The sequence below is a fragment of the Kogia breviceps genome, chromosome 11 (assembly GCF_026419965.1).
Source record: "Kogia breviceps isolate mKogBre1 chromosome 11, mKogBre1 haplotype 1, whole genome shotgun sequence".
Lineage (NCBI taxonomy): Eukaryota > Metazoa > Chordata > Mammalia > Artiodactyla > Physeteridae > Kogia > Kogia breviceps.
Window position 1 is genome coordinate 67,898,090 of NC_081320.1, and position 13,881 is coordinate 67,911,970.

The 13,881-nt window shown below is 34.8% G+C and overlaps 1 protein-coding gene across 1 annotated transcript in view; it reads left to right on the forward strand.

Annotated features, from left to right (window-relative positions):
- The window catches only part of LRPPRC (leucine rich pentatricopeptide repeat containing), a 108,398-nt gene that overhangs the window by 40,082 nt on the left and 54,435 nt on the right, over positions 1-13,881 (forward strand). Inside the window, exons 15-21 of the mRNA XM_059079400.2 lie at positions 8,258-8,285; positions 10,048-10,105; positions 11,180-11,286; positions 11,500-11,577; positions 11,918-11,962; positions 12,325-12,438; positions 13,499-13,629. Of these exons, the coding sequence (XP_058935383.1) occupies positions 8,258-8,285; positions 10,048-10,105; positions 11,180-11,286; positions 11,500-11,577; positions 11,918-11,962; positions 12,325-12,438; positions 13,499-13,629 (561 nt within the window). The remainder of the gene's footprint in view (positions 1-8,257; positions 8,286-10,047; positions 10,106-11,179; positions 11,287-11,499; positions 11,578-11,917; positions 11,963-12,324; positions 12,439-13,498; positions 13,630-13,881) is intronic.

Consider the following 13,881-nt stretch of genomic DNA (forward strand, 5'->3'; position numbering starts at 1 on the left):
ATAGGGAGGGTGGGAGAGAGGGTGATGCAAGAGGGAAGAGATATGGGAACATATGTATATGTATAACTGATTCAGTTTGTTGTAAAGGAAAAACTAACACACTATTGTAAAACAATTATACTCCAATAAAGATGTTAAAAAATAAATAAATAAATAAATAAGGGCATGCTTATCTTTTTGCTCCTATTTTGTAACAGATTTTGTGGTAGCTATTTTGATTATTAGAACATAAGTTCCATGTTTGGTTTATTGCACTGTTTCCAGCACGTAGATATTAATACCTGGCACATGATTAGCACTGTTGAATTAATTTTCGAGGCCTTATATATTCTGTGTTTCTGCCATTGTTTTTGAGCATTCCCTTTAATTCAACAAGTATTTATTGAGATTGGAGATGTTGGTTAGGATCAGATTGTAAAATATTTTTTAAAACATGAAGGAACTTGTCCTTTATTCTGAAGAAAGTAGACTAACTTGTGCAGTGTGGAGGCTGGCTGAAGCAGAGATCATCTAGGATGTAGTTGAATCACAGACGTTATATTGTTCATTTCTAGAAATTCAGATTTTTTTTTTTAATCTTCCATGTCTCCTTATCATGTTCATCCTTCTTTCTTCCTTCTTCTCTAAATGGAGATATTAATGATAGATGTTTTGATGTTCTTGCCTACTAATTCTGTTAATTTTTTTTTCAGGCATCATACATTTGTGCTTGTTTATAATTTGATTGGATGCCAGATGTGGATTTTATGCTGGTGGATATGGATTTTTTTTTCAATTCCTCTAAATATTTTTGATCTTTGTTCTGAGACAGTCTTAAGTTACTTGGAACAGTTTTCTTAGTGCTTGCTTCTGTGCCTTGTTAGGTAGGACTAGAGCAGCCTTTAGTCTAGGATTATTCCCACTAAATTAGTCAAGCCCTACTATTAAGGTAGTATCCTCCTGATACTGATAATTCTGTCTGCTAGCCCATGTATTTTGAGATTATTAGGAATGTGAACTATTACAATTCCATGTGTGGGTTCTGGCAATTGTCTTTTTTTGAGCTTCTGGGAAGTTCTCAGGTAGTTTCCTGGACTTCAGATTGTTTCTTCACTCGAAGCTGCTTATTAGTACTTAGCTGAAGCCTGAGGACAACCCTTTGCAGTTCTCCAGGGCTCTCTATTTGTCAAGGTCTGTCTGCTCTGATAGTCTGCCCTATAAAAACAAGTTTTAATTAGTCCCTTCCAGAGAAATATTTTAAATCTGTAGGTTCTAAAACTATATTATGTTGATGAATTTTTCTTATTGTAGATACCGAAAAGTTTCAGGTTGTGGTAATTTGTCATTAATCATAAGAACGTGCAAAATACGAAGTATTTGACTAGAGGTAATTTCTTTCTTTTCCTCACACCCCCAAAACTATTAAAAATTCAAAACATAGTCATTACAGGCCATATTATCTTGACATTAATGTAGCCTTCTATTCTTTCATTTGATGCTGAGCCAAGTAGTATATATGTTTTCAAATCCCTTTGTCAGTACGTTCAGTACAGCTTTTGAAACAGTCACCTATCACATGCTTCTCAGGGTCCTGTTGTACTCTTCTGGCAACTTTAGGATTGGCTGAGTGACTGAAAGCTGTTCTGAAAACCAAACTGATTGGTATTGCCAGTAGAGTCCTGCAGCTCCTATAAGGATTAGCCCTTAAGAGAGTCACTTCAAGTTACCAAAATTATTCATAGTTATCAGAAATAAGTTATAAAACATTAAATGAGGTAGCATAGTCACTTTAACTAATTCTAAGGGAAACGTGGATGTGCATTTCGGTATTGGAAGGCAATTTTTGTAAGAGTTATCTGCCTTTAGTATTACCTGCCTGATAGTGGTAGATCCATGGTCCAAGAGACAGTAATTCCTCCCATGTGTTCTGTAACTTGTTTGGGCCCAGATTAATTTTTTATGCTATCCCACAATATTTTTGAAAGACCAACACTGTTTTCTTCATATATTCTGAGAGTGGTGTTTGAGTGGTGTTTAAGTGGCAAGCTAGTTATTTCTGTAAATTGATAAGCTCAGGAGATGGTCATTGAATACCAATTAAGTGTCATGCCTTCCCGAAGTTTCCCAATGTATAAGCGAAATTGGTAGCCTATAGAGGCAAAGTCACCTATATAAAATGTTTAAAATTCAATATTGCTATTAGTTAGGGTGAGATTATTCAAGGTTATTAGGGAATTTTTACTTTTAATTTTTTTTAAAAATAAAGCTATTTTAAAGTATTTGAAAAAGGGCATTTACTCTGACTGGTAAAGTTAGTGAATTCTTCTGTCAAATCCAGGGCAAGAATATGTTTAGTATGAATAAGACTTTCTTTCCTCTTAATAGCACCAGCTGAACAAAGTTCAAATGAGAAAGAAGACAGTGTACATTTTGTATATTACTGAAAACTCCACCCCAGAAATATTGAGTCACTTCTAAGAGACAAAATGTCGCTGAAGATGGTTCAAAATTTGGTTGGCAAATACCAAAAAGAGAAATGTTTGAGAATTGGCTTGGAGGCACTTAAGTCTTCGTAGTCCATAGATAAAGAGTTCTGTGATATAAGGAGAGATTTTTCTGATCCAGTGGCAAGAGTTTGAACTTGACAAGTGGGAATCTGTACCATTGGAGCAGAGCTGCCTTTCACATGTTGAAAAAAATCAAGTTTCTGACACTAGCCCTGTCACAGTCAACCAAGTTAAGTGCCAGGTGTTAAGTTCCTCTTTTCAGTCAGCCAGTGAGGCTCCCACTCATGACATTTTTACAAGGAGAAGGGAAGTACTTCATGAAGTACAGTTTGTGAGTACTCAGGAAATATTAGCTCTTAGTGTGTTAAGGGCTGGGACTGTGAGGTAATAGGTAATTCAAGAATGAATAGGAATCTTCTTGCCCCCAACTTGTTAACTAGGTACCAGAAAATAGGAAAGCAACTGCAAACTTATCTTGATAATTATGAATATATAGAGGAGAAGATACTATCTGAATGGATAAAGAAGATGTGGTGTGTACACATGCACACACACACAAAATGGAATACTACTCAGCCATAAAAAGAATAAAACAGTGCCATTTGCTGCAACATGGAGAGACCTAGAGATTATCATGCTAAGTGAAGTAAGTCAGAAAGACAAATATCATATATCACTTTTATGTGGAATCTAAAATATGATACAAGTGAACTTATTTACAAAACAGAAACAGACTCACAGACATAGACAACAAACTTACGGTTACCAAAGGTGAAATGGGGGGAGGAATAAATTAGGAGTTTAGGATTAGCAGTTGCAAACTACTATATATAAAAGAGATAAACAGCAGGTCCTACTGTATAGCACAGGGAACTATATTCAATATCCTGTAATAAACCATAATGAAAAAGAATATGAAAGAGAATATATATATATATATATATATTTATAACTGAATCACTGTCTTTTCCTGCCAAGGTTAGGGGAGGAATGGGTCAGGGCAAGATGTGTAGAGAAGGTGCTGAACTGAGGTTAAAGGATGAATAAGCATTTGCCCAGGGGAAGGAAGGGCATTCCAGGCAAAGGCATTGTAGCTGAGAGAACAGTGCATTTGGGAACGTGATGATAGATTGACATAATGGTTGCCCATGAAATAATAGCAAGAAATAAAGCCAAAATGGTAGCCTGGGGCTCTTCACAAATGACCTCATTCTAAGTTATGAAGTTTAGACCTTGAGTCATGGCTTGCAGCCACTGAAAGATTGACATAATGAAGATAAGACTGACAATGGATATTTGAAGCGGGGAGAAAAGGGTACGGGTAAGGGTAGGTGGGGGAATAGGACAACAGCAAGAGATAATCGACAATTCTTGGGATCCTTTTAGGTGCCTGTGGAACTTCCAGTGAAGATAATGCTAAACTTAGCCTTTCTGAGTCTGTTTCTTCTGTGAAACAGGGAATTTAAATACCTACTTGCAGGATTGTCTTAAAAATTAAAAAATATAATGCACTTGGAACCTAGTACAGAGGATTGTTTTTAAGGAGCACCTAGGGAAGGAGAATTTCTGAAACAGATTGAGTAGCATCACTGGAAGACTGGCAGGGAATGATCAACAACACAAATCACAAAACTTAGTCAAAGGGGACCAGAAGGTGTTAGTTGAATTTTGAATTGAGATCAGTGGTAATAGTAAGAGTACTTTCAGTGGAAGTTTGGGGCCAGAAGCCAGACTGCAGGGATTGAGTGTGTGATGAAGAAGTGTTAACTATCCTTCACACAGCTTAGTTTAAAAGATTCTTTGTGGGTTTTTTAGTTTGTTTTTTCTGGACCTGTGCCATCTGTCATGAAGCTTCACGTTCAAGGTAGTGCTTTTAGTCATTTTCAGTTATTCTAGATATGTGTACAAATTTGAAAGTTTGCCTCTATGCCTTCCCTAGGTACTTCATGCCAGGTTTGATGGCAATTTACTATCTTAGGAATATTTTTGTTCTACATTAAGTTGATGTTTGATGAAAGATGATTAAAGTAGCTTTTCTTAAAAAGAAAGCCCAGTTTATTAATGCTGAGAGTTAGAATAGAGATGTAAAATTTAGACCAGAGATGGTATGTGTTTATTTTTCATTATGGAGGTTTCAATCATTCACGAAAGTAGAACTCCAAAGTAACCAGTGCCCAGCTTCAACAGTTAAGATTTGGTCAGTCTTGTTTCATTTATTCCTTCCCCACCCCCACCCCCCTTTTTTCCCCTATACTGTTTAAAATTATGGACCTCTTGTCATTCTGTCTCGTATATACCTCAGAACTTACTTTAAATAAAACAACCACTGTAATGTTATCACACCTGACAAAACTAACAGTAATTGAGAAAACGAATTCACCAAATTCCCAAAGGGGTCCATGGTACAGGACAGATGACAAACCACTGCAAATCTTGCCACTTAATATTGTACACTTTTGGACATTGGCTTCTCAAGTCCTTGCAAAGTGATTTACCTACTCTCCTTATTCCCACCTTCCTCCCCAGCACCACCACCCCCTACCCCAATTCCTTAGGTGTGGTAAGCATCTATCTATAGGTTCAAATTTCTTGGAATTAAAGCAGATTCTAGCCTAACCAAAAATGATGCCTGATTTTTTTTATCAATATAGATTTTTACTGTATCTTATTCTTCACTGCACAGCATTTTATCTTCTTTTTTTTTAACTAATTAATTTATTTTGGCTGAACCAGGTCTTGATTGCAGCACGTAGGATCTTCGTTGTGGCATGAGGGATCTTGAGTTGCGGTGTGCGGGCTTCTTAGTAGCAGCATGTGGGCTTCTTAGTAGTGGCATGCATGTGGGATCTAGTTCCCCGACCAGGGATCGAACCCGGGCCCCCTGCATTGGGAGCGCGGAGTCTTACCTGCTGGACCGCCAGGAAAGTCCATATCTTCATATTTTGAGTGCTCACTCTTCTTTCACTTACTGTATGGCCAAAAAACCAAAAAAAAACAAAAACCAAAACTTTTTTTTTTTTTTTTAAACATGGAAGTGTCAAGTAGTCGGAGGAGGCTGCTCTGTAATCAGTAGATGGATGAGATGAAAAACTTTCTTGTAACAGTTGAGAGATTGTCTTCCAGTTCAGCCTAGAGATACAATTTTTAGGTCAGTTTATCATGTCTTCTGCTAACTGATTACTCAAAGAGTTTTCTCCAAAATTGGAAGAAACACTATTAAATGCAGGGCTTCGTAAACATTTTTTTCCCCACTTATGAATAAGATTTCATCTTTTTCAAAACTTTTTCTTAATGTGCTTTAGTAGGAGGGATGATTTTATCATAAGGCAGAGGATTCTAGAGGGGCATGGAACGTGTTTTTATTTTTTGTTTTGAAGTAATTATGGAGTCATGGAATTTGCAAAGATAGGACACAAAGGGCCTGTATACTCTCCATCCATTTTCCCCCAATGGTAACATCTCATTTTATCACATGTATAGATTTGTGTAACCATTACTACACTGAAGATACAGAACTATGCCATCACTACAAATTACCCCCTGCCCCCAGTACTTCTTTATCTCCCATCCACCATCCCTAACCTATGGCAACCACTAATTTGTTGTCAATTTTTATAATTTTAGTTTGCAAAGGTTATATAACTGGACTCATAGAGTATATCATATTTTGAGATTGGCCTTTTTTCACACAGTGTAATGTCCCTGAAATCCATCCAAGTAGTCAGGTGTGTCAGTAGTTCATTCTGAATGTTTTTAAAGTTAAAAATAAGTGCCTTATTAACTCACTGTACCAAAAGTCCACCCTAAACTACCCAACCTCAAGTTTAAAGAGGGCTATGAATTTTTGTGGGTATAGGTTTAAAAAGGCTTGTAAGTTTTGTGGCTATTTTACAATGTTAAGTATAATATACATAATTATAATAAATATATAAATCATTCGCATTGTAAAATTATCATTAAAACGTAACTAGTCTCTTTAAAGTAGATTCTTTGTTTGAATTAAATATACAAAGCTTATAGACATTAAGTTTACAAAGCTTAAGTAGTATAAGAGGTTCATTGATTACCCAGTTTTGTAAATGATTTTTCATTTAAACAGTCAGAATTTGGGTGAGCCGTTCTTTTTGCTTTCCTGAAATAATTTCAAATTTATAGAAAATTACAAGAGTAGTATAGAGAACTTTTATATACCCTATTTATTAACTTTTTAGCCTTTTTTGACATTATCATTACACATTCTCTCCATCTGTTTATACATGCATGTATATATAAATGTTAATTTTTTGGAACTGTTTGGGCTTAGGTTGCATGTCATGACCCTTTATCCTTAAATATGTCAGTATATAATTCCACGGAACAAGGATGTTCCCTTAACCCAACTGCATCACAGTTGACAAATGCAGGAAATTTAACGTTGATGGAATATTTTTATCTAATAGAGCTCATATACCAGTTTTATCAATTATTTTCTCTTTCTCGCTCTTTTTTAATTAAAAAAATTTTTTTTTAGAAACTGCTTTTTAAAAAAAATTATTTATTATTTTATTTTTGGCTGTGTTCGGTCTTCGTTTCTGTGTGAGGGCTTTCTCTAATTGCGGCAAGCGGGGGCCACTCTTTATCGGGATGCGCGAGCCTCTCACTGTCGCGGCCTCTCTTGTTGCGGAGCACAGGCTCCAGACGCACATGCTCAGTAGTTGTGGCTCATGGGCCTAGTTGCTCTGCGGCATGTGGGATCTTCCCAGACCAGGGCTCGAACCCATGTCCCCTGCATTGGCAGGCAGATTCTCAACCACTGCGCCATCAGTGAAGCCCCTCTTTTTTTAAAAATTTATTTATTTATTTTTATTTTTTAATTTTCCTCCCTCCAGAACAGAATCCAGTTCAGGGACGGATGTTAGTTGTCTTTTTGTTTTGTTTCGTTTTTTTTTTGTTTTTTTGCGCTACGCGGGCCTCTCACCGCTGCGGCCTCTCCCGCCGCGGAGCACAGGCTCCGGACGCGCAGGCCCAGCGGCCATGGGTCACAGGCCCAGCCGCTCTGCGGCACGTGGGATCCTCCCGGACCGGGGCACGAACCAGCGTCCCCTGCATCGGCAGGCGGACTCCCAACCACTGCGCCACCAGGGAAGCCCTAGTTGTCTTTTCTCTTTAATTTTCCCTGATCTGGAACAGTTCTTCAGCCTTTGTCGTTTATGGCATTAATAGTTTTGGAGAATACAGGCCGGTTATTTTCTAGAATGTTCCTCATGATGGTTCCCCATGATTAGTTTCATGTTACATCCCTGATTGGAATACCGCAGGAGTGATGTTCTGTCCTTTTCAGGGAATTAAATCTAAAATGTGTCCATCAGCATCTCATTAGTGGTGTTAATTTTGATCACTCAGTGAAGTTATTGGTTCGATTTCTCCATTATGTGGTTACTGTCCTTACCATTACAAGTAATAAGCAGTCTTGGGTAGACACTTTGAGACCATGCAAATATCCTGCTCCATCAAACTGGGACCCCAGGATTTAATGATTCTTGTTCTTGAATCAGAGCCAAGAGCAAGAATCAGTAAACCTCTTTATTTTTGAGGTTTCAAAGTAAATGAGAGTCTATCTTTCTAAATTACCTTGGCTTGAAAATTCACTTTGATTTTGGAAACACTTATTTACTTATATATTTTAGGGCTTTGATCTGTATGCATTGCATATAATAATTGCTAGTGTCTTTTAACTTAAAATTTTTTTTTAACTTTTGGGTTTATTTTTAATCCTTTGCTGCCCCCTGCAGGTCTATGAATATAAATCTTTGGAGCAAGGTAAGTATTCCTAATATTGCAAATCATAACATGGTATATAAAAAGCAAAAGTTATAATAGGCTCATATATTTGTCATGTATCATTATAAATTAAGTGAATTTAGAATCTTCAAGTTGTTCGTTTTAGTTTTAAAACTGCTTTCCTGGAGCATGAAATTTATTATTGAAGTGATCCTTTACTTTGTCCTAAATTCTTCATAAGGTTTTCAACTTTTCCAAAAAACAACTGTTAACATTATTGCAGTAACCATACAGATTTAATAATTATTTTTAAAAATATATGCATGTGTGTATATGTTTATGTAAGTGTATCTATATGTATATCTATATATGAATGATATACAAATCAATTTTAAACTGCTATCTTTTTAAGAAGTTAACTGCTTTTATGCAGGAAATACAATGATCCTTATGCTGAATTACAAGAATATTTGTAGCTTAATAAAATCAGAATGCACATTATTGATTGGAATTCCCAATTTAAATATTTTTTTTAAATCTCATTTTCATTCAGTTCTGTTTTTAGTATTAAACTGCCATTCAAACTATATAGTCAGTTATAATATATGGTTGAGATATTTATATTTAGAACTAATTTTTTGACTAGAAAGATTATTCATTGGTTTATTAAATGTGTCTTTGTTCAAAATTTGGTGTTAAATTTGGCTGTCATGTTTGATGTATGGCTACAGCTTCTGGTAGAATTTATTGTCTACCTTCTACACATGTCTGTGTTGGTTAAAAAACAGTTTGTAGGTAAGGATTGTTTTCTTTTGTTTTGCTTTTGAACAGTTTCTACCTTAACCTTTGAATTGCTATTGACAGCAGCATGATTTCATGGTGGAGTGAAGTGGGGTATGGTCAGTTTTGCCTAATTTTCCATATTAGAAAATAAATAGTTGAAGAAGCTGCTGTAGTTTGAGTTGTTAATACTTATGGTATGTGCCAGGCACTATTTAAAGAACAAATAAGTTCAATCGTAGTATACACATGAGGTAATTCAGAATTCCTAACTCATATCACTTCAGAAAACTATGTTCCTTTCTTATATCATCTTCTGCCTGTGGATATATAGTCAAGTACTGTGTTCAAAAGTTAGATGTCAGTACTGTAGGTAGGTTTTGTAATCGTTTTCATCATAAAATATATATTTGAATTTAAAATTGAAATTTTCTGGGCAGAATTAACGTTGATGAGTGAATCTTTAGTTTTTGTGTATTCAGTTGATAAGAATCAATGATAAACATGTTAGAACTTTCGACCCCCTTTTGTTTTAATGCCATTAAAATGACTGGGAATATGTTGAAAAACTTTTTTAAAAAAAGTTATTTAGTGGTTCAGGATATTTTACTTTCTTATTTCTGTAAAACTTCATTTAAAAGGAGGAAACTGGACCAATTTCAACAAGACCAAAAACAGTACAATGACAAATAACATTGGTTGATAATTTCTATAAGCTATTTCCTATTATAACAGTTTATTTAAAACAGTATATAAACAGATCAGATTAGAGGCTTTCTTAGTGACATTTTATGAAACATTGCAGTTTTCCTTCAACATGGATTTGTTTTTGTTTTTAAAAGACAAGTCTATTATTTAAAAATGAAACAATCTCCTTGGCAGGTGGGGATGGTGTTGAATTACTATGATACAGAATAACACCTTACTGGAGAGAGGCTTTATTATTTCAAGAATTCAATTTCAGATTGTATTTGTTCTTGTTTGCTTCTCGCTGCAATGCACGCATTTTCTGTCTTACCAGATAACAGAACTGTTGTACAAGGATGGACGTTATTGCCAGGAGCCTCCAGGACCAACGGGTAGCGTTTCAATTTTGATGATTGTAACTTATCCACAAATCCATTCTTCTGTGTAATGATGGACTAGAAGAATTACAGCAGTAAACATTTTCTTTTTGAAAGTGAAATTTGAAAACATCTGGTTATAAATCTACATACTTATAACCACAACATTTTGAGATCTATGAGGTGTTTGGTTTTATCATAATTGTTTTTTTAAAGGGAGGGTTGGGTGAGCTTTTTTTTTAGATATTGAGGAAATGCTTCTTATAGAATCGATCAAAATAGGCTTAAAAATTAGTAATCCTTAGTGTTTATGTGATTTTAATGTTTTGCCAGTATAATCAAATATATAAAATAGTAAAGCGCTCTTGTAGATTTTTCTACTTAAATATAATTTATTACCCAAAATATATTATTTGACATATAATGTTTTTTGTTTTTACATAATAAAGCCTAGAATATATGGGTTTCTGTAAGAAAGTACCCTTCTTGAAAGTTCATATTTTTCTATCCTAGGTATTAACACATGGCCCTATACATTTTATGCTTGAATGCATAGGAAAATTACTGTTGTTACAAAGCATCTTTGTTAATCTCGGTTTTTCATTGGCTAATAGGCAGCTCTCCACAGGATTACTGTATCTGCTTATTAAAATTATTTAGCTTTCTATACTCAACATTTAACAATCCTCTAATTTTATGTTTCCCTAAGTATTGCCCACCAAAAAATTAGTACAGAAATGTGTACAAGGCATTTATTTATTCTCACGGTTTGTGATTTGGATGGGAAAGGGGTAAGGCCTTGGGCAGGACAACTTCTGTCACAGAGTGGTGGAAAAAGATAGATTGAAGTAAGATTCAGTACTGAAAAGCTGTCACTCGGTCTGAAAATAATTAATATTCCTTTCACTCACCAGTTAGATATGTGCTCCCAAACCACATAATCTCTATGCCTCAGTGATCATTGTTGCCATTTCAGAGCCTCTCATCAGGGTGACATCTCACACCAAAATGATTTCTTATAAATTAATCTTGATAACATGACAGTCTCAGTAATTTTAGTGGAATGCTTTCTCTTGTTTTTTTCCACAGAAGCTGTTGGCTATTTTCTTTATAACTTGATTGACAGCATGAGTGACTCAGAGGTACAGGCCAAGGAGGAGCGTTTGAGACAATACTTCCATCAGCTGATGGAGATGGTACCATTTCATTTTTTGCTATATAATGCCTGTCCTGCCTGACATGTATCTATTAGATTTGAAATTGCTGCTTTTAAGTACAACCAGACCACTTCTCAATGACATAGACGAGTTGGAGACTTAAATTATGTCTGAGAAAATTACTGTTAGACAAATCTCAGTTTGGTTGTCTAAAACTCAGTTTGTTTTTTCTCCTCCCTTCCCTTTGCACAGAATGTAAAAATTCCTGAAAATATCTACAGAGGCATTCGTAATCTGCTGGATAGCTACCATGTTCCTGAATTGATTAAGGTGTGTGTTAAACAGTAATCAGCTTTTTTAAATGCTTAATTTATATATAAAAGCATGTTAAAATTTTATTTAAATATGTTGCTTTTGGCCAGAAGTTTATTTAAATGACAACCTTTAAAACAAGGCTTTTCATTGATTGTTGGTAAATGCTGTTTATATATTGAAGAATGTGTTTAAAGTATTTATTACAATGTTTATAAAGCATGAACAGAATTTCTGGAAAATTTTGGAAGATGGAAAAATAACAGTAAAATGAAATGAAATTTCCAAAATTTGCTTTTGACATTTGCTAATATATTTTCCACATGTTTTCTGATTCTAATTTAAATCCCAATTTTAGGATGTTAATATGTTGGTTGAAAGAGAGAAGACAGACTCTCGAAGAGTAAGTAGGCTTTTGAGTAGATTCTACATGCTATAATAACCACATTTAATGAGAGTTCTAGACTGTTTCCTTATAAAACCATTGGTTCCTAACATTTTCGTCATCGATGTACCTCTAAGAAGTTGGTAAAAGCTATTTCAGAAAAATCAGCATATCTTAAAAAAATCGGCATATCTGAGAAATTTGCATATAATCTCAGGAGCTTTATAAACCCCTGGAGTCCATCCCCAGATCCCCAGATTAACATCCATGATAGCATTTATGACATTTAGGGGAAAGGTCAGTTTAAAGGGAAGAGTGACAAAGGGTGCATTTTCTTTGTAGGAAATTTCTTTCCTTCTTTTTTCTTTCCATTTCTGTAGACTATGCAGCCTACATCATCTGATTTGGAGTCTAAACTTGAAAAACTAAAAGCTGAAAATCAACCTATAGGAGATGTCCTAAAGCAACTCATATTAATGCTGTGTTCAGAAGAGGTAACTTTTAACTATTTCAAATATGCTATTAAGGTTAAAAAAAATTCTTTATAGATAAAAGTAAGCAAAGCCAAATGTAATATTTATGATTTTTACAATTAATTATTATACATCATGTCTGTGAAGAATGCAATCAAATGAAAGGTTAGCTAATTTCAGCTATACCTTGAATGACATGTTTTCCGGTTGCTGTAGTTTGTTTACAATAACCTGCAAAGTGAATGATAGTAACAGCCATGATAGGTTTATCAGACATGCCAAATGTCCTTTCAAGCCATGGCTCCGGTCTCTTATATCTAGATTGTCAAGCAACCAATACATGCAGTAGTCATTTGCAAGTCAAATATTACTGGGTTGTTAATGCAGGGATTGAAATTCCATTTTCCTGCTAGAAAAAAGTCTTTCTGAGATAAAGGGTCTCTTGCCTTTTTTCAGCAGGCGTCCAGCTGTACTTTGTGTTCATTTTAGTGTGCGTCTGCAATTTGTGGTATATCACCAGACTTTTTCAGTTTCTAGTTCAGTATCATTTGGTCTTATGCCTGTGTTTCTAGGGGAACAAAAATAACAGCTGACTTTAAGGTTATAACATGGTACTATTAAATTTTAAAATATTTCCTTACATTACTTGGATATTGAACTAGACTGTAAGGAATGTTGCAATGATAGATATTTCTGTGCATGGAAATTGGACGGTGAGTAAGGGCTCACTTGGTACATATTTAATCTGGAAGTCTTTTTTTTATAATACAATACCCAAACCTTAAAACATCAAATTTGGCATAGTGGCCTGTTTTGCAGTGTAGATAACAAATCTTTTAAACCCTACATATATATATCTTTTCCTGCTTTTTAAAAGGCAAATAAAAATACCAGGGAGCAAGGTGAAGTTAGTAACATGAATCCATTTCTTTTCAGGGAGCAAGGTGAAGTTAATAACATGAATCCACTTATTTTAAAAGTACTATTAACTTTTTTTACACTCTGAACATTGAAACTAGAAATTTTATTTTACTTTTATATTAATTTCTTATTTCTTTTTCACTTCTGTCCTTTATTTTAGAACATGCATAAAGCTCTTGAATTGAAAGCAAAATATGAATCAGATATGGTTATCGGTGGCTATGCCTCTTTAATAAATTTGTGCTGTCGACATGATAATGCAGAAGAGGCATTGAACCTGAAACGAGAATTGTGAGTACCCTGGCACTGAAACAAATCATCAGCATGTATGCTGATACACAGTCCTTGATGGATCATGTAGATTGAATACTACTCTCATATAATGTGAATTTTAAAAATTCTCTTTTGTGCTTTTGAAATTTCATACTATAAGACTGATTAATTATGGCTTGTTTTCAGCAAGGAGTCTTTGTTTAAGTATGATAAGACGTTCTATTCCTTAAAGCCAAAGTTTTTTTTGTCTTGATTATACAACTGCATATG